Source organism: Sturnus vulgaris, chromosome 22, assembly GCF_052056855.1.
Source record: "Sturnus vulgaris isolate bStuVul1 chromosome 22, bStuVul1.hap1, whole genome shotgun sequence".
In the NCBI taxonomy this organism is placed as follows: domain Eukaryota; kingdom Metazoa; phylum Chordata; class Aves; order Passeriformes; family Sturnidae; genus Sturnus; species Sturnus vulgaris.
Window position 1 is genome coordinate 8,530,834 of NC_142264.1, and position 22,999 is coordinate 8,553,832.

At 48.9% G+C, this 22,999-nt stretch overlaps 1 protein-coding gene across 1 annotated transcript; it reads right to left on the reverse strand.

Moving 5' to 3' along the window:
• Positions 1-1,667: 1,667 nt before the first annotated feature.
• ATP6V1G1 (ATPase H+ transporting V1 subunit G1) lies at positions 1,668-5,165 on the reverse strand. Its single transcript, XM_014881092.2, has 3 exons — positions 4,990-5,165; positions 3,214-3,314; positions 1,668-2,386 (listed from the first exon to the last, which is right to left on the reverse strand). The coding sequence occupies exons 1-3, from the start codon at positions 5,069-5,071 to the stop codon at positions 2,213-2,215; spliced, it is 357 nt and encodes a 118-aa protein (XP_014736578.1). The 5' UTR covers positions 5,072-5,165; the 3' UTR covers positions 1,668-2,212.
• Between the last annotated feature and the right edge of the window lie 17,834 nt (positions 5,166-22,999).

Consider the following 22,999-nt stretch of genomic DNA (forward strand, 5'->3'; position numbering starts at 1 on the left):
CAGATTTCAGGGGCAAGAAGCAGCGTGTCCCACTCCATATCTGTCAGGACTGTTCCCTGCACAGCATTTCCCTGGCACAGCCTGGCTCAGGCACACAGGGCTCCCTTTCCCACAGCATCACAGGGCAGGATGAAAGAATCTCAATTGGAAATAAAATCTCTGAACTGCACAAACAATGACAGCTTTCCTGGAGAGCAGTAATTGGAAATGCTTCTTTCAGTGCAAAGTTGGAGTCATTCTCCAATTAAGTTTCAGGGAAGTATTACAGAAAATTATTATTCTTCCAAGACATTAACACTTCTTCACGTTCTAAAGGGAGCTTCTTCACAGCACATTTGCCAAGGAGGAATAATCATGTAGGATTTTTTTCCCCTTTTTCTCCTGCCTCTGTTCTAAAGAAGGATAAAAGTCCTCATTAACCAAGGGAAACTTATGAACCAATATGAGAAAGTGGAGCACACACTTCCATTTTTTTCTGGACAGAGTCTGAGTCTGTTAGTGATAAGAGAAGGAATGAAATTGCTAATTACAGCCTGGAGCAAGGAGGGCTTTGAGGAGTGTCCTGCTGGAGCCTGAGCACCTGCTCTCAACAGGGAGAAATGTCTCATCTCCAAAGGACAGAGTGGAATTAGCATGGCTGCAACCTTTTATGAGGCCGTAACACCTCTCCACATTACAGCACACAGATTAGAACTGCTTTGATCCTGTTCTGCTTGTACCCACCTGGCTTCTCCTCCAGCCTGCCACGTTTGACTTTGCAAGAAGCTTTTGTTGCAATTTTACAACCCATTTAATAGCTTGAATTCCTGAAGAGAACTTTCCAGGAGTACAGTGCACTACCATAAAATGTGACATGAGGAGACCCTGGAGCTGTCTGCTCCTGCCTGCAGGATTCACATCCACACCCATCCTGTTTTTTCCCCCTCCCTATCACAATTCCAGAGGTCCAAGAGGCTTTGCAATGCCTCACTGAGGAGCTGTGGAAATCGAGATGTTCTGTCTGAGGAACAGAACAGCATCCCTGAGGCTCCTTGCAAAGATCCCAAACTGCACAACTCTTGGGCCAGATCAAGAACATGCTGAGACTCTTTTCCACAAAAAGCCTGGAATTTGAACTCAACAAAAAAGCAAAGCTGCATTTAATATTCTGCTGGTAAGAGGAAGAAACCACTGAAACATGAAAGCCCTCAATGTATTAATGTGTATCTTTGATTTAAGAGCTAGAAAGTGATGCAGACAGCCCCAGAACTCTTCTTTCCCACTGTTCCCAGGCACAGGATGCTGCAGGATTCAGGATGACCTTGGTATAAACAAGCAGTGACCAGCACTGGACCCAAGGAAGGGTAATTACTGTGCAGCACCTGGCTATCAAACTATTCCAATGAACTGGCACCATTTTATTTCCCCTAATGGTCACAAGAACATTTGTTCCTGAAGGTTTTCAGAATGATCTGGCAGGTAAAACATCAGACTGGAGCCAAGAGGAGGAGCTCTGTAATGGGTTTTAACTTACCTGCTGTGACCTTCAGATATTGTCTGTCTCTCTTAAACTTTCTTTTATCAATACTTGATGGTCACTCTGCAGAGTCCAGACTCCCAAGGTGCCCAGAGAGACCTGCCAGCATTCCCAGAACAAGTCAGCAGGAAGAACCAGACTGAGCAGAGGATTTGGAGTGAAGTGTTTTTACTTTCAGGTGTCATAGTGCCAGACTTGTACCTCAAGCTAACAGAAGAATATACAGAGGATTTGATACAGAGAAACTCAAGCATCTGAAAATGATCAGCCAGGACTTGCACAGCCAGAGAATTCTTCTTACAGGGCTTAAACCCTGTGCAGAGGTTTAACAACACACTGAGAAATGCAGTTTGGTCAACAAGGATACAGGTACACAGGTTTAACAATTACTGACACAGGCCAGCAGCTCTCTCCCTTTTCTATTTCACAGAGGGAAGCCTCTCACTGAATACTTGCACCATGGAAAGGGAGCATTCCTGTGCCAGCTGGAATAGCTATTTAATAACTTAGCACAGATCTGAGATACGGCCACTTCATATTTGAATAAGCTCTGAATCCATGTCAAAAGAGAAACGAAGAGAACTCCAAGAGCTCACTGAAATAATTTAACACATGTACAAGGAGAACAGGTAAGGTATGGCTAAGAGCTGTACATTCCACCTGAAGCCCAGACTTGACTCCTCCCTCCTCCCAGCACTAGCCATTGATGCGGTAATTCACATGGATCTCGGGTTTGATGTCACACACCAGTGACAGCAGCTGGGACATCACCACCTCCCGGTTCTTCTGGAAGTTCTGCTGGATTACACTCATCTTTTCCTGAGTCTCCTTCTCAACTTCAGTGGTGCAGCTGCCATGGGAGCCAAGGGCCTACAAGCAGCAAAGGAAAGAGGAATCACCATGCCAAGCTCTATATTTTGTTATTCTGGACCATCTCAGACATTATCTTTGTTGAGGGAAGATTAATGATCATATTAAAAAACATAGTGCTGGATTTTTTGCTCAGATTTCACCATAAACTTATCCATGTATTTCATCCTCAGCCCTTATCTTTTGCCTTCCTTTATAGAATCATCAAATGGTTTGGGTTGGAAGGGACCTTAAAGATCATTGTTTCAACTGCCTGCCATTTATTCATTATCCACCAGTTTAGAGCACGAGTTTCTGAGGAGTGCCCAAAATAAAGGTCCTGCTGTACAGACAGCTGGAATCCCTGGGCACAACTGTACTAGAGAGTGCAAGAAAAGTAACACCCAGGAGTCACTTTAAGCACAATTCCCATCTTCCCATTCCTCCCACCCTTGGAGAATTTTTATAAAAATCTCAGCCTTCCCTTCTGCTGACCAGGGACCACAGCAAGTGGTCTCTGCCATGTCAGCACCATGGAAAGGAGCCTGTGACAGGAGCAGTGAGCTCAGTCTCTATGGACACTGCTACACACAGCAGCTTTTGGGAGGCTGTCAGCCCCTCAGGGCACCCAGGAGCTTATTGAGCTCTTTCCCTGCCAGCTGAGATGCAACACACCATGTCCTGAGCCACTTCCACGGGCTCTTCTGGGACACGTGGCTGTGCCTCACAGGACGGCACTTGGGGAAGTTGTGCTGCAACTTGCTCCACCCTGAGGGTGCTGCCAGGGCAAGGAAGCCCCAGCAGGAGGCAGAGGGGCTGGAAAGAAGCGAGTGATGGAGAAAACCAACCGCTGCCTCCTTGGCCTTGAACTCCTTCTCCCGCTGCAGGCGATACTGCTCAATCTCCGCCTGGGCCTCCTCCTTGGCCTGCTTCAGCCTCCGGTTCTTCCCTGTTCCCAAAGACACACCAAGGCAAAGAAAGAAGAGAAAGCAATGAGAGCTGGTTTTCCTAATGCACAGCCATCACCACAGTGTTTGCTGTTCTGCAGGAGCAATCAGCCAAGCCCTCCCCGAGTTTGCTGATCTCAGGAGGAGCCCAGCAAACCATGGCCAAGGTGACCAAGCCATGAGCTCCCACCACTGAGCAGTGGAGAGCACCTTGGAGCATGTGGAAGCATCAGGAACATCCAGGCCTGGCTTTATTCACAGAATGAGTCCCAGACTGGTCTGGGTTGAAGGAATCTTAAATCCCATCCCATCCCCTGCCATGGGCAGGGACCCCTCCCACTGTCCCAGGCTGCTCCAAGCCCCAGTGTCCAACCTGGCCTTGGGCACTGCCAGGGATCCAGGGGCAGCCACAGCTGCTCTGGGCACCCTGTGCCAGGGCCTGCCCACCCTGCCAGGGAACAATTCCTGCCCAATATCCCATCCAGCCCTGCCCTCTGGAACTTTTTATATAGAAGGTCCCTCTCCCTCCTTTTCAAAAGCCTCTTTAAGGCCCCAGAAGGGGCTCTGAGCTCTCTCTGGAGCCTTCTCTTCTCCAGGTGAGCACCCCCAGCTCTCCCAGCCTGGCTCCAGCCCTGGGAGCAGCTCTGGTGTCTCTTCTGGATCTCTCCAGCAGCTCCAGCTCCTTCCTGTGCTGGTTCCAGGGCTGGGGCAGCTCTGCAGGTGGGGTCTCACCTGAGCTCAGGGGCAGAGGGGCAGAATCCCCCCTCCCCTGCTGCCCACGCTGGGCTCAGCCCAGGATGTGTTTGGACCTGAAGGCTGTGAATGCACTGTGGGCTCATGTCCAGCCCCTCATGCATCGGGACCCCCAAGTTTCTCTTTGCAGGGCTTCTCTCAATAAATTCTCCAAGTCTGTACCCATGTTTAGGATTGCCCCAACCCATGCGAGTGTACAGCTGCTGTGAGATCCCAAAAAAAAAAGAAAAAACCGATAGAAAGAGCATTAAATCTTAATTTTGCCAGACCAGCTATGAAACCAAGAGCAGACCTGACCACTGCCTCAACTTCCCCTCCTGGACTTCCCATCACATTCTCCCCTCCAATATTATCATCACTGGAGTGAACTACAAAAATCTGCCTCTTGCAACATTGTCAGGGAGTTGAACTTCAAACCCAGGCCAGTATATAAATACAGACATACATATGTATTTGTTTGAAGCAGAAAAGATTTGCAGACTTGGGAGTCTTTGCAAACAGAATTTTTCCTGCATAACAGGAGAAGCTAACTCGGGTCTATTAGGAATAGCTGTATAATTAGCGATACGGAAACACGCTGTTTTCACCAGGAAAAAAACAGATGAAGGTAGGAAGGCCAGAGAGAAGCACAGCCATGACCCAAGCGAAGGCCAGGTTATGGTGGTCCTGCAGAGAGCCAGGAGCTCCTGAGCCCTGCGCTCCCTCGCAGGAGGGTCCCGGTGCGACTCCGACCCCTCACACCGCCCCGACCCTTCATGGGCAGCCCCCAGCGCTGCTCTCCCCCCGGGGGCTCCCCGCTGCCCCGCCGGGCCGCAAGGCCTGAGGGGGCCGCGCTGGGCCAGGCCTGACCGCGCCGGGCCGGGCTCCCCAACCACCACAGCCCCCGCGGCGGGGCCTGGCGGAGCCGGGCCGTGCCGTACTCACTCTTGCGGGCCTCGGCCACCTTCTCCGCGGCGCGTTTCTCGGCCTGCAGCAGCTGCTGGATGCCCTGCGACTGGCTCGCCATGGCGGCCGCTCCGTCCGGCCGGGCCGCGGCAGCGTCAGTGCGTCACGCGGGACACGCCCACAGTGCGTCGGCCACGCCCCTGACCACGCCCCTCACAGCGATAGCCCATAGCACACGGTGTAAGTCCCGCCCATAGCCCTGCCCCCTCAGCTCGGCCCCGCCCACTGACACACCATGCACACTAGCCACGCCCCATAGCATCAGGCCCCGCCCCCTTTAGGCCCCGCCCCCCTGTCTGTGAGGGGAGCCCTCACCAAGGCCAGTTCGCAGCTCCCCGCCCCCTATTCCTGAGCCCTTGCGGTTCCCCCCACACAAAATCCACTTAAACCCCTGCAGGAAGGCGCTGGTGGGGTTTGGTTTTGTTTCTTTCGTGGTTTCTAATCGCTGGAGTCCCCCGGATGAGCAGTGACAAGGGCACCAGAGATGCTTTAGTCGCTGTGGCATCTCCTCGCCGCTGCTGGCATGGGGGTGTCACCCCCAGCACAGAGTCACTGATGCTCAGAGGGTTTTACAACCATCCTGGACCACCTTTTCCAGGAGCTCCCGGCACAGCCAAGTGTCCTCGAACACCCCACATTTCACCCCATCCCACCCCACCCTCGCCCATCACATCCCAAAGGCCATTGAAGGCCCTGAACGCAGCTCCCCCAGCACTTTCGGAGCATAAATTACAATTATTGTCAAATAATATCGCTCTGATGAAGCCTCAGAGCCAGGACAGTGACTCATCGCTGCCGGGAGAGGCAGGGGGGGGCTGCCGGTCCGCCTCCTCCATCCCCCGTGATGGAAGGGACAGGAGACAATGAATCAAATGCATATTTATAGGGCTGAATAGGAATTATGAGTGTTTTCAGGGTGACCTTCAGCTGGGCCCAGCGTTAAGTGAATGGGCTTAGCGTGCCCATCCATTCAGGAAGGTATTTGCTTCAGTGAAAGATAACAGGAAAGATGGGGAGAAGTGCTTGGAACATAATTCCGGAATTTGGAGGATGCTTGGTGCTGGGATGGGGCACAGGGAGCAAAAGGATGAGCTGTGGCATCACACCGGGCTGTGCTGGCAGAAGGAAAGGCCAGGAAATCTGGTCCTACATCATCTGTCACCCGTGGGGCAGCTGCAGCCAAGGGGACAGCTCAGGTGCTGTGCTGGCTGTCAGGGAGCACAGGAAAGCAAGAATGGTTTGGGCTGGAAGGAGCCTCATTTACTCCCAACCCACCCTGACATGCTGCCTCTATTCCAAAACGTGTCACAGCCTGGGGTGGATCCAGGCTCCTTCACAGCAGTAACAACGCAGAAATGAGGTTCTTCTCATCTGACCCCAAGCCCCAGGAGCCCTTGTCCTCCTCTCACCATACACCAAAGCCACAAAATCATTAAACTCTCCCTCTGACCCCACAGCCCTCAGCCCATGCCCCTCAGCCCCATTGCCATCTAGGAACCCACCATGCTCATTAGCTGTTCCCGTGTTTTCAGGAATGTTCCCTGTTAATTAAATCACTTGAGCTGAACCCAGAGGTGACCCCAGAGCAGGATGCTCTGAAGGAGATACCAGGGATCAAACAGGGCTTGGATCAAAGGGGTCCAAAGGGGTCTGGCTGTGCCTGAAGTCCCAGGCAGTGCTGGGGTGTTGCTTTTCTCCTGGGTGATGGTGATTTTCAGACTCACAGCTTCTGTCTGTAAGGTGATAATGAGAACGCCGCCCTTTTCTGCCCCCTGAAATACTTTGGCACTCTAAATTTTCAGACAAAAATCCCTCTGAATTTCAGCTCTAGGTTGCTTAAAAAAAAAACACGTGATGAGTTTTTAGAGATTTCATTTTGACAGTTAACAAATGAGACAATAACAGTTCGTATTTAAGACAATCTTTAACTTGGTTGTGTTGCTTTCTAGTTGCCCAAAAGCTAATTGAAACCTCATGGTGTGTGTCACATGAAACACATGTGAATCCAAAAGCTGTTGGAACAATTTCCCCATTCACTTAACGTTTGAAAAAATCACTTCTCGCTGGTTGAAAAAACAAAAACAAACCAAACCCCATCATTTCCAATCCTCAGACTTGCACAGGTATAAATAAAAGCTGCTGGAAGCACTTGAATTTTACCAGAAATAGGTTGATAATTAGCATCAGGAGTACTTCTGAGCTTGGCTTTTATTCCCTCAGATTCAGGAACATGAGCTTGTCACTTGCTATTAGAGGAGGCAGCTCTTGCTGACACTGACATTGGCATCTCTTTATTTGTCCAGCACTGGGCAAAAGACATCAGAGGATAATAAACTTCACCAATCCTAAATTTCATGCACCTCACATTCAACAGAGACTGAAGGAAGGATATTTATAGAAGGCTGAGGCTGGTGCTGCTCTCTAGGATGGGAAAACAAATTATTAAAATAAACAAATGAAAGGATTTTCTATTTATTTTAGCTGTTTTTTCACAAATCACAATAATGAAAAATAAATTAAACACAACTCTTAATTAATATTCATTATTTTACCAAAAGCTTTTTAATTTTATTTTCCTGCAAGCATTGCAAATACTTATTTTCATTTTGGAGCTGCATCTCTCCTCGCTCTGCTTTAGTTCTACACTGGGTCACAATTCCAAGCATGTGTCACACAGGTTCCTGAAATATCAGCAGATATTTCTAGAACCAAGGGAAAAAATATAGCTTGTTTTTGCTTTTCTTTTCGTTTCCAAGCCCAGTCAACTCGTGCCATGTCTCGTGATCCTGCTGTCATTAAGGATTCCCAGACATATTTGGGAATAAGGAGATTTTAAACAGTGTCTGGCCCCTTTCCAGAGCAGGTAATTACATTTTTCCTCTCTAAATTCCCTTGCACTTTCAATTGGATCCGTTATTATTCTCCATTCCCCAAGTTCAACTGTTATGCTGTGCAATTGTCTGTTCTTTCAAAGAGGTTTTGTGCTCGCCCCTGGGAACTGAGCTGATCTCTCTCTTCTGAGGTTTCATTCATTCACAGAAATGCACTGAGGTGATGAAGCTGTTGGATGTTGATAAAAGACAATTGGTTGATTATTAAAAGATGGTCAATGAATGATTATTAACTAGCATTCATATTCTGGATGGACTTTTCAATTTATAAACAGAGTATTAAAAATCAAAGTACACCATAGCAGTAGAATTTACATAGAAAAATCAATTAAACCTTGAAATGCACAAGTTGGTGGCACTTGTGTGTACATGACCTCTGCCAAGAATTTGGCCCAAATATCCCAAAATGAGAAAGAAAGCTCCATTTATCATCTGGAGTTTCTCTGTGATCAAGGATGATTTAAAGCCTAGGGTAACCCGATTGCAGTGATGGAATTACACCAGAATGGACTTACATTGATATTGTAAGAATTGATTTTTTTAAAAGCTGTTTAAGAAGCCATATTTCTGTGTCAGCTCCTGTTATCCTCCTTTGGGATAAGAGAGCTGCTTTGGGGTGATGCTTGGCTGTGCCCATGGCATCCATCACCCACCAGGCTCAGTTTCATATAAATCAGGATCTCTCATAAGAGCAAGCATGGGAGCTGTGTTTTTATATTTTTAAATATATTTATATTTATATATTTTATTTATATATTCTTCTGTTGGAGTGAAGTGTCAGCAGACTTTATTAATTCCTTGTCCACCAAAGGAAATCCCCATTCCTGTTTCCTTGACATCTCCTGGCATCCATCCTTAATCAGAGGTCAGGTGTCCTTTGCAAAGGACATGGCTGGGAAGATAAATGGACACAAGACTGAGTGTTCCCCGTGGGGACATCCATGTGTCCCATCCACGGGGATTCCCCCATCAGGGAACATCCTGGGAGGGTCCTCATGGACTCACCACAGACTGTCTGGACCAGGATTTTTGGATGTGACAGCAAAGAAAAGCAGCTCCTGGAGTAAACACAGTAATAAATAGCATCTCCTGTAATGGGCAGCACCAAAGTTTTGGCTGCTGAAGAAAACTTCCAGTTCTTCATGAGAGCATTACTCCCGCTCCATGGGGAAGAAACTCGCTGAAAATCTTGTTTTTTCCCCACCATAAAAGACTTTTTGGCTTCTCAGTTCTGCTTTCTCTGCCCCAAACCACTGAGTAATGTCACTGTGCATCGTGGTACAGGCACACTGACTTCCAGTGATGGATGAGACAATCCCTGTGCACGGAGATTGTTTGGTGCTCAGAGCTCTTTGAGTAAATGACACAGCACAGCACAAGCTTCATTATCAATATTGCCTGGAAATATCAAAAACGGCGGAGGCCGCAGTTTAATTTGGATGCTTATCATAAGCCTGGGAGAAATGGAAATGTGTGACAATAACAAAACACTGCAGTAGTGATGCCAAGCAACCTCGAGCAGCTGATGGATTTCTGGGCCACGAGGGATGGAGCTGCGAGTGCTGAGGGATCCTTCTCCAACACTTGTTCAAACAAAAGTGATGCCGGGAAGTGACAATGTCTGGAGCTCCAGCAATTATCCCTGCGGCCTCTGGGGCCTGAGGAGATGTAGAACAAGAGCTGCTGGTGTGCAGCTTCCCCGTGGGACTGTTCACATCACTCAGCTGCAGGGCTCCTGCCTGCTAAATGAAGCAGATTTTTCTCCATAAAGGCAGTGGAGCAATGGACTCTTCACTGCACAAGTTCAACCAAACGCTCAGAACTACCCCAGGAAGGTGAAGTTCCCTCGCTCCCAGCTCAGAAAGTTTGGAGCCTGAAGCCAGACAACAAACAGCTCCTCCAGGAAGGCTTTTCGGAGGTACATAAGCACCTAGGCATGCAGATAGCTACCTAGTGGAACTAATTTGTTTACAACATTCACGGAAAAATCTTAATAACCAATTTCTATATTTAGCCTAAATGCCTTTGAAAATCCAAGCTCTACATCCCTGTGCTCACTGTCCCCATCCACTCCTGTGCGACTATGGGAAAAAGCCAAAAATAAAACCACAGCCAGCACAACCCTCCCATGGTCCTGATTTTGTCAAAACCAACCCAAAGGCTGCTGCCCTGCTTTGGTCACACTGCACCCCCAGTTTGGACTCTTAATTACCCAGCTCGTTGCAAAATCAAGTCCATTCAGTTTACCTGAATTACCCCCTGGTTCTCCCACTGCTGTGCCCTCCCCAGATCAAACCCCTGCTCCATCCTGCTTGATTTCCATTGTGATTTGCCAGACAGCTCTCAGCTGCAGAGAAAAATAAAATCAATCTCTTTTTCCACTCTCTCACCCAGCAGCTTCATGCTCCGCCCGGCATCGAGCCTCTGCTGGCAGGATGAGCTCCCCAGCAATTGGCCACCACCAAAGCAGCCCGGGGCCATTTGGTCACCGAGTTTCTGAGCTGCCGGAGCAGGGGCTGCAATGATCTGCCTGACTGTGCCACGGGCTCAGGAGCAGAGTTTGGGCTCTGTGTAATGGGATTGCACTTCAGTGGCTTCGGGATATTAATAGCGGGATTAACCTGAAACAGCTGCAGTAAAAAATTGATTATCAAGAACAATAAATCATCTCACACATGCAGGTTGCCTGGGGGTCTTTTGCATTGCAAAGCCATGAGTTTCTCTACAGGACCGTAACAACCCCCAACACAGAGCAATACCAAGCAAAAAGCCAACCAAAATATGATTAAACTATTTTGGGAATGCAGAAGGCAAAGGGGGAGAAGGCTGCCGGATTTTAGAGCTCTAACATACAGACACAAGTAATGTGACTTCTTTTTCTGCCCCTCCCCACCTCCACCTCCTGACTAGTTCTTTCCAGAAGACTTTGGGAATGACTTTGCAGGGCCTGGAGCCAGGACAACATGTGGCTGCTCTGGGCATGAAGGACATGGGAAGGAGTGTGGCTACTTCAGCTTCCAGCAGCTGAGAGATGGCCTGCTCCCCCTGCATCCCAGGGCCCTGAGCTCCCTGGATTTGCTCCTGCAGTTTTCCATACACAACCCTTGGAATGCAGAAGGGCTACTGCTAAAGGCTCAGTCTGCTGGGTCCAGCTGCCTTCCAACAGAGCTGCAGTGTTTGAAGGACACTGAAGTACCAGATACCCAAATCCACCCCCCAAAATCCATAGCTGGAATGTGAGCTGCCATTTCCTTGGAGGCACAAGTGAATAACTCCTGCACATGGACTGAGTCATCTGCTCCCAACTCCTGATCCAGACAGGAAACACTGAGTGAGCCCCAGGAAGGGCCCTGCTAACACCCAGGGAGGTGAATTATTCCTTGCATTGGGGCAGATTCCTTGACCATCAACTGTGGCATTTGTTGCATACAGACAGAGATATTATAAAAGAAAGGCCTTATCAAATATGGTTTAGGCCCTGCTACTCTAGCTAAGCTAACAACTAGCTTGTAAGTTCCCACATGGAAGAAGCATAAGAATGAAAGTCTGTTAGCACAATAATCTATTCTGGTAACAGAGCCGTTCACACCTGCAGAAACAAGAAATCTATCCCATGAGAATCAGTAAAGAAAACATGTAAACACTTCTGGAGAGAGAAAATTCAACAGACATAGACAATAGCCCTTACCAATCAATGAACTGAGTTTCACTGTATTGCTCACCAGTTAGGTTTAACACGGTGCCTTCTAAAATTTCCAATAAATATGAGCTATGTGAATAAAGAATTGGCTTTTCCTTCATGAGGAAACCAAGTCCTGTGTGCTTATTACTGCAACAGGCATTGCCATGCCAAATGTACATCCACGGAGCTGGAGAGGAGCGTGGCTGGGGGAAAAAGGATGTGCCTCAGCCTCTGAAGCAGGCTATTTATAACATCAAGGAACATTTCAGGGGATAATTTTAAAATATTCCACAGGCACAGAAGCAGAAAAAGAGACATTTGGTTTGGAATTGGAGTCCTCTGCTACACCCAGGCCCCATCCATACCAGCAGGACTTGGAGCATACCAGTGCCAGGGCTCTTTTCACTTCCAGATGTTTCCTGGGTACTCTCAAGTGCAGTTCAGCTGTGGGAAGGTGCTCAGGTATTCCTACAGCTCAGAAGGTCCCCATCCCTTCCATCAGCTCTGATCTGCACTGAGAATCTGCAGATCACAGACCCTTCCCAGCCCTCTGGCTCTCCAGTGCTTGAGGAATGAAATCCCAGCTGCTCTGTGCTCCTTGTACAGAGGCTGAGAGTGGAGCAGGAGCCTTCACAGGGACAGATGGGACAACAAGTGCCAACAGCTGTCATTAAGTCAAAGCAAGTCCATCCATCCAATTCAAATCACTGGGCCAGAGCTCACTGCTTTAGTTGGAGAATTATTTACAGCCAGTGACAGAAAACAAGATCCATGTCAAGGAGATCACTGAGACACCCAGGGACTGGCCAGCTGAGCCATGGGATCTGCTGATCTGGGTTAGTATTGGCATCAGAGGCAAAACACCCACAGGGCTTGGAGATTTATTGGGAACTGCAGCAAGGCTCCCTTGAACCCCCAGAAGGAGCCTTTTCTAGAGCCATGTCTGGGCCAGGAGGAATCCAGAGAGGGATCAGCAGACTGGGTGTGTCAAAGCCTGGCACACACTGCAGTGGTGGAATCGGGGCTTGCAGTGTCTGAGATGCAGGTGGGAGAACTCACAGCTCTTCCAGCAGTGTTCCCAGAGAGCTGAGACTCCCCTACTGCTCCCTTCCCCTTCCTGCAGCACACAGAGCTGATCCACACATCCCCCAGTCCTCAGCCCCCCTCTCTGGGAGCAGCAGGCTTTGGGTAAGAGTGGACAAGCTGCTGCTCTCCCAGAAAACTCAGCCTGGGCTGTAAATCAGCTCCACACTGCCATAGCCCTTCCCTGCAGAGCCCCAGGCAAGGTCAAAGTGAGCCCCGAGTGCTGCAGGAGCCTTGAATTCCCTCCCACGGGAAGAGCCCATCAATATCCCATCATATCTCCCTATAAACAGCTCTCTGTTCCCAGGCCCCACCCATGTCCCTTTGGAACACTCTCAAGCCCACCTGACACCAGCAGCACAGCTCCTGCCTCACTGCCTTGGCTATTCTGCCCACCACAAAACAAAATACAGTGAATTTGCAATAAAAAGGGAAAACAAACATGTGGAGTTTGTCTCTGCCATCTCATTCTGCTCCTGGGGAGGACTCTGGCAGTGTCCAAACTCCAGCTCCATTCCAGCCAGTCTGACAGTGGGAATGGGACCAGTTTTGCTTGTTCCTACCACAGACACTTTGTCCATCACTCCAGGAAACCTGGTTTTACTGTTGTCACACAGAAAAACACATTTATGAAGAGTAAAATCCCCTCTCCAAATCTGATCCTGGTTTATTGGTACAGGAGGCCTAAATCCTGGGCTTTTGCTCAAGAGGAGTTCAGCTTGTCTATCTCCAATGCTCCAGCAGATAAGATCCAAAGCAGCAGGTGTGCACTTATCTGCCACATCCACACCTGGAATTTTCTTCCCCAATGGCCAGCTCCAGCTCCCTGCTGAAGCTAACCCCCAGTTGTGTTTGTTTTCTGTGTCATTTCCACCATTTCAATAAGGATGTTTGTCACCAAGCCAGAACATCTCATATCTATAGACTGTATATACACACAGAACATCCCTTTCCTCCTCTCCCTCTCATTTAGAGAGTACATGAAATTCAGGGCTGACACTCAGGATGGATTGCACTGAGCTAAGAGAGACACCAGATACACATTTCTTTGCAAAAAGCCCAGACTTCCCTGTTTAAATCCCTTTGCCATGACTGATGGTTGGTATTTAAACAAGCACATAACATTTTCTGAAGCAGTTTATCCACTTTAATTAAAAACTTATATTTATAGAGCAGGGCAGGTGTGCTGTTACACAGTTACAGTCCTCATTTCGAGTTGCAGGTGGCTTTTTGCAGTAACCAGCACATAATCACTGCTAAACTGGAATAAGCACCATCGATTGCTGTCTCTAATAGAGGATATGATTTTAAAGAGCTCACAACACCAGGCTGTTCAAGCTTATTGTATTTATTGATCGAGACTTCGAGGACCATAATCACGTGTGAAACACCAGGATATTCATCAGCTGCTGGCTGTTCAAAAGGAGCACCCAAAACTGCCCAAATGGTACCAAACAAGAGCAAACGCTGCTGTGGGAGGGTTTTGTCACCATCCCATGACCACAGAGGGCAGTGGTGGGGATGCTCCAGGCAGAGCTGGCTCCTGACCTCTCCTGGGCAAAAGGCAGAGCAGGAAAAGCCAAGGCACACCCCTCCCAAAAAACATCTCACCATCAGAAACAAGGGGGAGGCAGCCCCTGGCTTCAGGTGCCTGCACAGCAAAGCAAAAATAGCAGCCAACAGGTTGGGCAGCCTCTCACCTAAATCATAGGTCAGGACTTTCCTCTTTGAATCTGAACCTGGCTGCTGGCAAACGCCTCATTTTCATGATTTTTGTAACTTGCATCTTATCATCCAGTCACTGCTGCTGCCCAGGCTCTGGAACTGGATTGTGAAAACACAACTTTTCAATGATCACTCCTCACCCTTTCTTTGCCATATCACATTGCACACACGACCCCACAGCCTGGGCACACATCACAGCTCCTCGGGGCATGAGACTCCTGCTGCAGCTCTGTTGGGAACAGCAAAAAGGAGTTGTTGTTCCAGGGAGAATGAACAGGGAGCAAAGGGCAGCATCCTCACCAAGGAGAGCACAGCACCTGGCTGAGAAGGAGAGGAGCTCTAGGTTGATCAGGAATCATTTCCTGTCATCCAGAAATCTCATTTCCAGAGAGGTGCCCAGGAACCCAGTCAGGCACAAACCCACACATGACACAGCACAACCTGAGCCAAGGGCTGAGCTGAAATTCATCTCCTGAGCCCTGCAGTGAGAGCCAGGGGCTGACAGCCCGGGTGAGGCTGCCCAGGGCAATGAGAGCCAAGTGGAACACATGGATGGAGTCCCTTTAAGGACTGATTTTGCTTAAGAACTCCTAAATCACCCTGGCAAAAGGGTAGCATGTGCAGATGAAGTGTGTTCACTGGCTTTGGTACTGTCCTCCCTGTGTTCCTTGCAATCAGGACTGTCAGTGGCTGCTGCCATCTCTTCTTTCACAAGATCATCTCTCTGTTCTCTCCTTCTCTATTTTCCCCAACTCCACTCAAACTTTCCCACCTCAGCCTCATTACAGATGCTTTTCCCAAGGAACACCTACATGATTTAATGCCTTTCTGGTTCCTAATCAAGCATTCTCCTTAAAGAAGTCCTAAATTAGCCTTGCATGTTCCTTGTCAGATCATTAGCCACGTTGGCTTTCATGCTATTTTCCACTTAAAATCTGGGCTTTAATTGTTTTCTCTCTCCAAGTTCTTCTAAAACACCGTGTGCTATTTATCAAATAAAAGGTCTCAGTGGCTGTTCTGGTACCACAACCCCCCAGTGCTGGGGATTTTTACAGTGTCCTGATGTGACATTTAGACTTGAGCTCCTGTCTGCTCTGTGTTGCTGTTTATAGCAACAGCAAGCATTCAGCCTATTAAAATTTGGGTTTTTCTGTCTGTGCCTTCAGGAGAAAGAGGTGACCAAAGTCTGGTGCTTGGGGAAAGCAAATCTCTGATGTAATAGGTTGATAGTTAAATGTGTAACACTACAGACAGTCCTTGATTTGGAGGATGTGTCCCTATGCCACAAATCAGGGAAATTATTTGGTTCTTAGAAAGCCAAAGGAAGTTCAGCAGTGTCTGCAAAAAAGGAAAAAAAAGTCCTTTACAATTTGCTGCAGGCTGCATAGTCACCCATGTGAGAACAAGCCTTGCTTTTTCTAGCATTTCTTGTTAAAATCCCTGCCAAGTCCCCTGCCTAAAGGGTAATTCAGAATTTCCAAGGTTAACAATGCTAGCAGCCTCCTGGCCTATGGGTCTGCATTTTTATACATATCCCAAATGCATCTCATTTACCATCTAAATTCTCTGATTTGTACCAGGGGCAGAAAAGCTTCCAAGATCAAACACTAGGCAGTTCTCCTAATAAACTCTGCTAAAATGCCATGAACAGGGCTCATCCTACAGAGAGAGCAGCTCCAGGAGCTGCAGGAACAGCCACGGCACTGACCATTCACACAGACAAATGATTTAAATGGTAATTATTTGTGTCAAAGCTCAGCAAATGTCCTGTCACCCGAAACTTGTTTGAAACTAAAAATCTTCCCTTTTCTTGGGAAGGAAAGGCTTGTCCTGAGCCAGCAAGGCTGTGGGCAGTGCAAGGAGACAGCAGGAGGGGTGGGAAGCTGAGGTGGCACTGGGGACTCTACCCTTTGGTGTCCCCAGTAGCCCAGAAGGAGCTGTAGATGGGGCCCAGCCTACCTGAGGTCCCTCTGCAGCTCTGAGAGCCTCTCTGTGCTAAGGGAGCAAAGGGAAAAAGGAGAAAAGAGGAAAAGGAGAAAAGGGAAAAGTCAAAAATAGCCATTTCCATCAAGCAATGGAGCAAGGGCCACCCAGCTACATCTTCCCCCATAGAAATCCTGCAAGGGAATACAAAAAGGAACTTGGATGAGGAAAACTTGAAACCCTGGGAGTGTTTATTGGTGGCAGGAGAAAGGGGGCTGAGAGAGGAAGGCAGGAGCCAGGTGCTCCTGGTAGAGCTCAGGGAGGAGAATTTGGCTGCACCAGCCTTGGGTTGTGTGGATTGGAAGAGCTGGAGGTTTGTAGGGAGCAATAAGAGAGAGCAATAACTTTACAAAGCAGTGGGGAAACGCTGGGATCTGGGACAGACACACTGCTGGGAGAGCAGAAATGAGAGGTTAACACAGCCCCTGTGGGCTGGGATGTGAACACAGATCCCCAGGCTGGGTTGCCTTTCCAGCCTGTCCTGCTTGTGTCCAAGGAGGACGGGGGTGACAGGAGCTGTCTGTCTCTCCTGCCTGGCAGCTGGCAGCTCTCCTCCTCCTTTATCATCCTGCCCAGCTCATTGCCAAGTTTTTATGCAAAGCAGAGAAGCCTCATTAAGTGATGCTGAAAGCACTCCCCTCTTGGTGTTAGATGTGACACCCATCTAAGTGAGCAAAATGTTCTGGCTGGGTTAGTGCTTTGTGCAGGTACAAAATGACTCGGGAAGGTGCAGAGTGGGAAGAAATCCGGACTGAGCTTGCAAAGTGTGTCAGTCTCAAAGTTGGGAAACAAGCCCAGACATCCTCATTGTAAGTCTGATATTTAGCTGCACATGCCAAATGTCTTTTGACTTTCCTGACAGAGCTCCAGGGAGCAAATCCAGAAGGACAGTGACAGTGACATCTCCTCTGGTTTATCAGCGTTTCCTGCAGTCCATGGACAGGCAGAGCTCGTTTTCATGCTCCAAGCCCCATCCATCCAGCCTTTGGAGCTGCCCTGTGGGATTCCTTGGGGTCTGGTCCTCAGGGGTTCAGGAAGGGTTTGGACAATGCCCTCAGGCACAGGATGGGATTGTTGGGGCTGCCCTGTGCAGGGCCAGGAGTTGGACTTTGATGATTCTTGTGGGTTCCTTCCAGCTCAGGATATCCTAAGATTTTAAATCAGGTAGCTCTGTTGCAGCCAAAGGTGCTGCTGCAATTTCTACTGGGTCAGTTTGTCCTGCAATTCCTCGTGGCTGGAACTACCTCTGTCCATCACTTTCAGGAGCATTTGACCCAAAAAGTGGCAGCTCAGACCAAATCCCTGTGGAAGATGACTCTGTGTTATGTTCAGAAATAGGGAGGGAGCTGGAACACCAGCAGCCATGAGCTGGATACTGGAGAGACTGGGATAACTCTGGAAGGGATCCAAAGGACCAGGGTACCACAGGGCTTTGGCTTTGATTGTTTTTCTCTGAAAAGTGCTGTGCTGATGGTGTGGTGGGAGCAGAGACCTCTGTGCACCTCCAGGGAATCCTCCCTACCTGGGCAGGTACAGAGAGCACCAGCACTTTGAACTGCTGGCAGCCTCCATAGCAGGGGGGAATGGCAAATTCCCCCTGACTCTCCTGGATAATAGGAAAAGAAGTACTGAGATGGAGAATCCCAAATTAAAGCACTCTGGGCATTGCCAGTGGTGCTTTTTTGGTGCTGCTGGGAGAGCAGGGCTGATAACAGCACTGTGCACAAAGAGCTCTGGGTTCTGCTGCTGAAAACCAGGAACTTGGAACTTGAAGATTCTCCTGAAATGGTGCCTGAGTGAATCCCAAACATCTAAGAGCACCTGCTGCCCCAAAATAGGGTCAGACAAAGATTCTATTTTCCCTTTTTGTGGTAATTCTTTACTTATGGAGGTCTCCAAATGCTTCAGAGTTGGCACCTGCGCTTTTCATTGGGAGGAAGGGCTCAGTTGCTTCTCCTGTGCTTATGCCATGTAAAAATTGTTTCCATCTGCCTGCTGGAAAGCAGAGTAGAGGATGTGTAACTGCAGAATTTGTCAGATAAACCAGTGTTTAAAGTATCCCTCCTCCCTGCATCCCATTCCATCTCCTCTCCCTGTTGCTTGTCTCATTCAGATATTATTAACTCTCTCTCTGTGGCAGTGGCTCTGCTCACAGTACAGCATTAAACCAAATAGAGCAACAGCTGCTTGACATGCAGCAAAATTCATCTCTCTGCTCTCTTAGCTGGAGGCCTTGGCCAGCACCAGGGAGAAGGTAAAAAGCAATTCATCCAGGAAAGCTGGAAAATTCAATCTGTTGCACCAGAGAGGGAGGTTCAGGCCACATGAAAATCCTTCTGCTCCAGTAGTCCCTGCTGGCATTGCTGCTTTCCAGCAAGGACACAGTGACAGGGAGATGTTGACTTGGAGTTTTCTTTCAGCTGCCCAGGTGAGCAGCTACTCAAAACCTACTATGAATGCAGTTATCTTAATGTAGTTTAGGCTGAATGAAGGTATTTTTATTCCAGGCTAAATGAGGTGTTTTTAATGTCAGCTACTAAATTATCTCATGTAATCTGCTCGCTGCCTCCTGCTGAAGCAATGAGTGTCTGTGCTGGGGAGAGGCAGAGTAATTTGCCTGCAAATGTCTTCAGAGCAGCACGACTGTGACCTTACACTCTGAGTCTCGTGACAGAGGTGCTGTGGAGCTGCCAGGAGCAGAAATCCTTCACAAGCCCACCGAGGATCCAAGAGGAGGCAAAATAATTCAGGAGAGGGCTAAGACTTGTTGCTGGCTCTACCTCTGTAGAGAAATCATTTCCTCACTCACCATTTAGCTTTTATTTATTTACCAGCTTTTTTTTAATGGGAACCTCATTGATGGTGTTTAGGGACAGAAAGTGGATGATGGAATGTGCAGCTCTAACTCAGGTTGTGCAATCACAGACTGCTTTGGGTTGGAAGGGACCTTAAAAACCATTTTGTTCCACCCCCTAGGGACACTTTCCCCTAGACCAGCTTGGTGCAAGCCCCATCCATTCAGCCTACATCCAGGTTCAGGCTGGTAATTCAGGAATGGCCACTGTGCCCACAGCCAGCTTTCTTCTCCAGTGTTTGACTCCTGCTGGCAGCAGGAGAAAGGATGTGCTGCACCAGAGCAAGCCTGAGGTTCAGCCCCTGTGCTCCTCTTCCCAGCTGGCAGCACTTCCCTCTTCTCCCAAATCCCCTGACTTCTCTCAATTCCCTGACTCATTCCACGTGTGTGTGGATGTGTGTGTGGAGCAGTGATTCCTCTCGTGGGCTGACAAAACCGTGGCCACTTTTTCTGTGTCTTCAGCACCTTCCATGTCCTGGCCGGGATCAGGGAATGTGGGACCAGGGCCTGAGCCCAGTGTCTGTGTGCCACACCTGTGGCAGAGCTGGAGTGTCCCCACATGCCCAGGTGGCTGCAGTGCCCTGCTGTGCTCAGGGTGGATTATCCACGGCATGGCCCTGCAGCAGCTTTGCTGCCTCTTAGCACGGAGTTAAGTCCCTGAGGGACAGAGCCCTTCTTATTCCTTGTGCCTCCACAGAGGGAGGTTGTTCTTCCAGTGAGAGAAACCTGGCTGGGAACAGGCTGGGCACGTTCAGCCTCTGGAAATGGCTCTGGAAGCAGCTTGGGCTGAGCAAAGCAGAGAACTCCAGCACCTGGAAAGAGATTCTGAGTGGGGTTATGCAGAGGGTGTTTAACATTCACAGCAGTGCTGGCTGCAGGGTGAGCTGCTCCTCCTGCATGGCTGGGAGCTCGGGGAGGGCCACAAAGCAGCTCCTGGGGAAGGAATAACATCATTCCCTACAATTATCCTGCTGCCTTTACCTTCTGCATCTGAAGTGATGAGATCAGGTGCCACCTAGTGTAAACCCTTCCTCTTAATGCACATTTGACTCCATCCAGTTATTTCTTCCTTTCCCTGCTTTGATAAGCAAGCTCTGAAATCCTCAGCTACTGGAACAAAAGCAAATCAGGAGATTTCTCAGGAGATTCTGCAGCAAAAATCTCACCAAGTCCTCATGGTGCTGTCTGCAGTGCCAAAGGGAGGGTAGGAGAAAGATCCTACACCAACACCCCAACACCTAATCCACAGGGATGGGATGGGATGGGATGGGATGGGATGGGATGGGATGATCAGTCTGGGGCTGGGGGATGGCACAGCTGCTCTGGGCTGTCCCACGTGCCCCTGGACAGGTCTCCTCCCTCTATGGCATCGGCAAAATGGTTGTGGAAATGGTTTGTTGCAGGGAAGAGTGAGTGGGCCTGATGCAGCCTGTGCTGAACTCAGGAGGAGATGTTCCCTCCCCTTGGATGGGGTGTGTTTGTGACCATTTCCATGCCCTGGGTTTCAAGGCATGAGAGTGGGTTTCACAGCCCTCCCACCCCTGCTGCACTCTGCTGAGTGTTCTTGGGTATTCCCTGGTCAGGGTCCCTGGGGAAGGAGTTCCAGCTCTTCCAACCCCCCCATCCTCACCAGCAGGTCACTGGGCAGGGAGGCCAGAAGGCTGAAACCCCCCTTTGAGAGCTGATATAAACCCAACTGGCACAGATCAGTGCAGGAGGTGTCTGTAAATATTTATTCTTTTCACTCCTACCAGTTGACTTAAGAACCATTGACTCCTCATGCTGCAAAGGTGTTTTGTGCTTATTGAACTGGAGTGTGGCTGCTCATCCAGAAATGCAAAGGTGACTGGAAAATACTCAGTTTAACTCTGGTCTGAGGTGTAAAGTCATGTAAAAAATTAGGGGAGCATGAGCTGATGCCTTGACTGTTCCCACCAGGGGATTCCTGCTTGCTGAGGACACAGCACAGGGCTGGGGCTCAGTCCGGTGTGAGAATTTGGTCAGAGCAAATCTCTGCATCTGGAGCTCCCGGGGCAAAGCAGCCCTGCCTCGGGGGAGGAGAATGAATATTTCAAAATGTAATCAGAGTCATTGGGGAAATGTGACAGGATTTAAACGATGACATAACACGCTTGTCTTGTCTTTGCTGCCGGTGCTAATGAGCATGAATTGAGAGCATTAGCGATCTATCCACGGGCATTAGTGCGTGTGAGGCAGGGGATCGCAGCCCTAATTAGTCTCATCCTCGGCTGCCAGCGCAGCCACTTCGCCTGCCCGCCGCTCTGGAGTTACTCAGGCTTTACCACAGCCCTGCCCATCACCTACACCTGGTTGTAGCTGGGTTTATCACCTTTGTTTCCCTAAGAGAAGCCTGAGGGCTTTTTCCTGTCTTCTGGCAAGTTTCAGGATTGTGGTGACATCTCTGAGAGGGTTTTTTGATCTGTTTTCTCTTGGCAATTTGTCACTTTAGGAGAACTTTAAGCATTCAGAACAGAATTTTTGTGTGCGTGTGTGTTTGTTTATTAAAACTACTATTTCTCCCAAAAGTCTCATCTCTGCAAGAAAACCAGAAGGGTTGGGCTGGAAACAAGCAAATAAAAACCTGCAGAGAAAGGATCCAGAATTCAAGCTTGTCCTGCCTGTTTTTCCTATCTCCCCAAGCTCCTAATTCCTCACTGTGGGATTTTCAGTGGAACATCACAGAGCCCCATCAGAAGGTCTGGGCTGGCCACGGGATGCTGGGTGGGAATGGAGCCAGCTGAGCTTCTTGGGCAGGAGATTGAGCCTCTGGCATGTCCCAGCCTCTCCCTGATGGTAGGAAATGAATTTTGGAAAATCAAATGGCCGATATGATGGATTAGATGTCGTTGCCCCACTACGTTTAATCGATGGCAGCGGGTATTTATTGCATTATATACTGCAAATCTATAATGATTAGTACCTCATTAACCTTTTCTTTTCTTTTGATTGTCTTCCTGCAGTGTTGTAATAAGGGAGCCCAGAGCTCTGCATCCCTCCCCAGCCTGGCAGGGATGGGTTTGCAGGCTGCAGAGATGAGAGTGATGCTTTGGATGAAGAGTGTGACCCTGCAGCCCCATTATCCTCTAAATGAGTGGAAGAATCTCGGTGTAAATCATCCCAAGTAGGAAAGATGCTCATGGGTGGGTTCCAGGCTTACAAAGATCTCAGTCCTGTATTCCTGTGGCAATGGTTGAACAGGGAGCAAAACTCCCAGCAGTGCAAAGCTGGGCTGGGGAATTGAGGATGAATTTCCCGGTGCTCTGGCAGCACTCCAGGGCTGTCACAGCAGGAGTGAGCTGCTCCCCGGGGAATTTTTGGTGTTGCACTTTCCCCTGGGACACAGACAGTCTCTAGATAGATGCACAGGGAAAGGAAAAGGCTCAGTGAGGAGCTGTAAGGAACACCCCCTTTCTGCCCTGTAGTTTGTCCCCCCAAATCTGTGCAATCAGACCTTGCAGCTGGGTTCTGCTGGCAGGGCTGAGCTGTGCTCCCGATGCAAACTTGCAGGGATAGTTTGTACCACTGCAGTCACTTCCACCACTGCAGAAATGCTTGGGAAGCTGGCCCATAAATCCTGCCAGACTGACAGCCTTTCACAACCTGCAGACTGATAAATGTGTTTGAATTAGATAAATGTTTTCAAATGAGATAAATACCTTCCAATTAGATTAGCTCTGTGTGAGTTTGTCAATTCCCAGTGTGAGTGAAGCCCCTGATTTTCCCACCTGCTGGGAGGCTGAACTTGTGCAA

What these genes read in the sequence shown, in the direction of transcription:
- ATP6V1G1 (XM_014881092.2), bottom strand. Translation starts at nt 5,071, where the DNA reads ATGGCGAGCCAGTCGCAGGGCATCCAGCAGCTGCTGCAGGCCGAGAAA. An exon ending in GGTGGCCGAGGCCCGCAAGA is followed by an intron (nt 3,315 to 4,989) that starts GTGAGTACGGCA and finishes CTTTGGGAACAG; the next exon opens with GGAAGAACCGGAGGCTGAAG. An exon ending in TCAAGGCCAAGGAGGCAGCG is followed by an intron (nt 2,387 to 3,213) that starts GTTGGTTTTCTC and finishes TGCTGCTTGTAG; the next exon opens with GCCCTTGGCTCCCATGGCAG.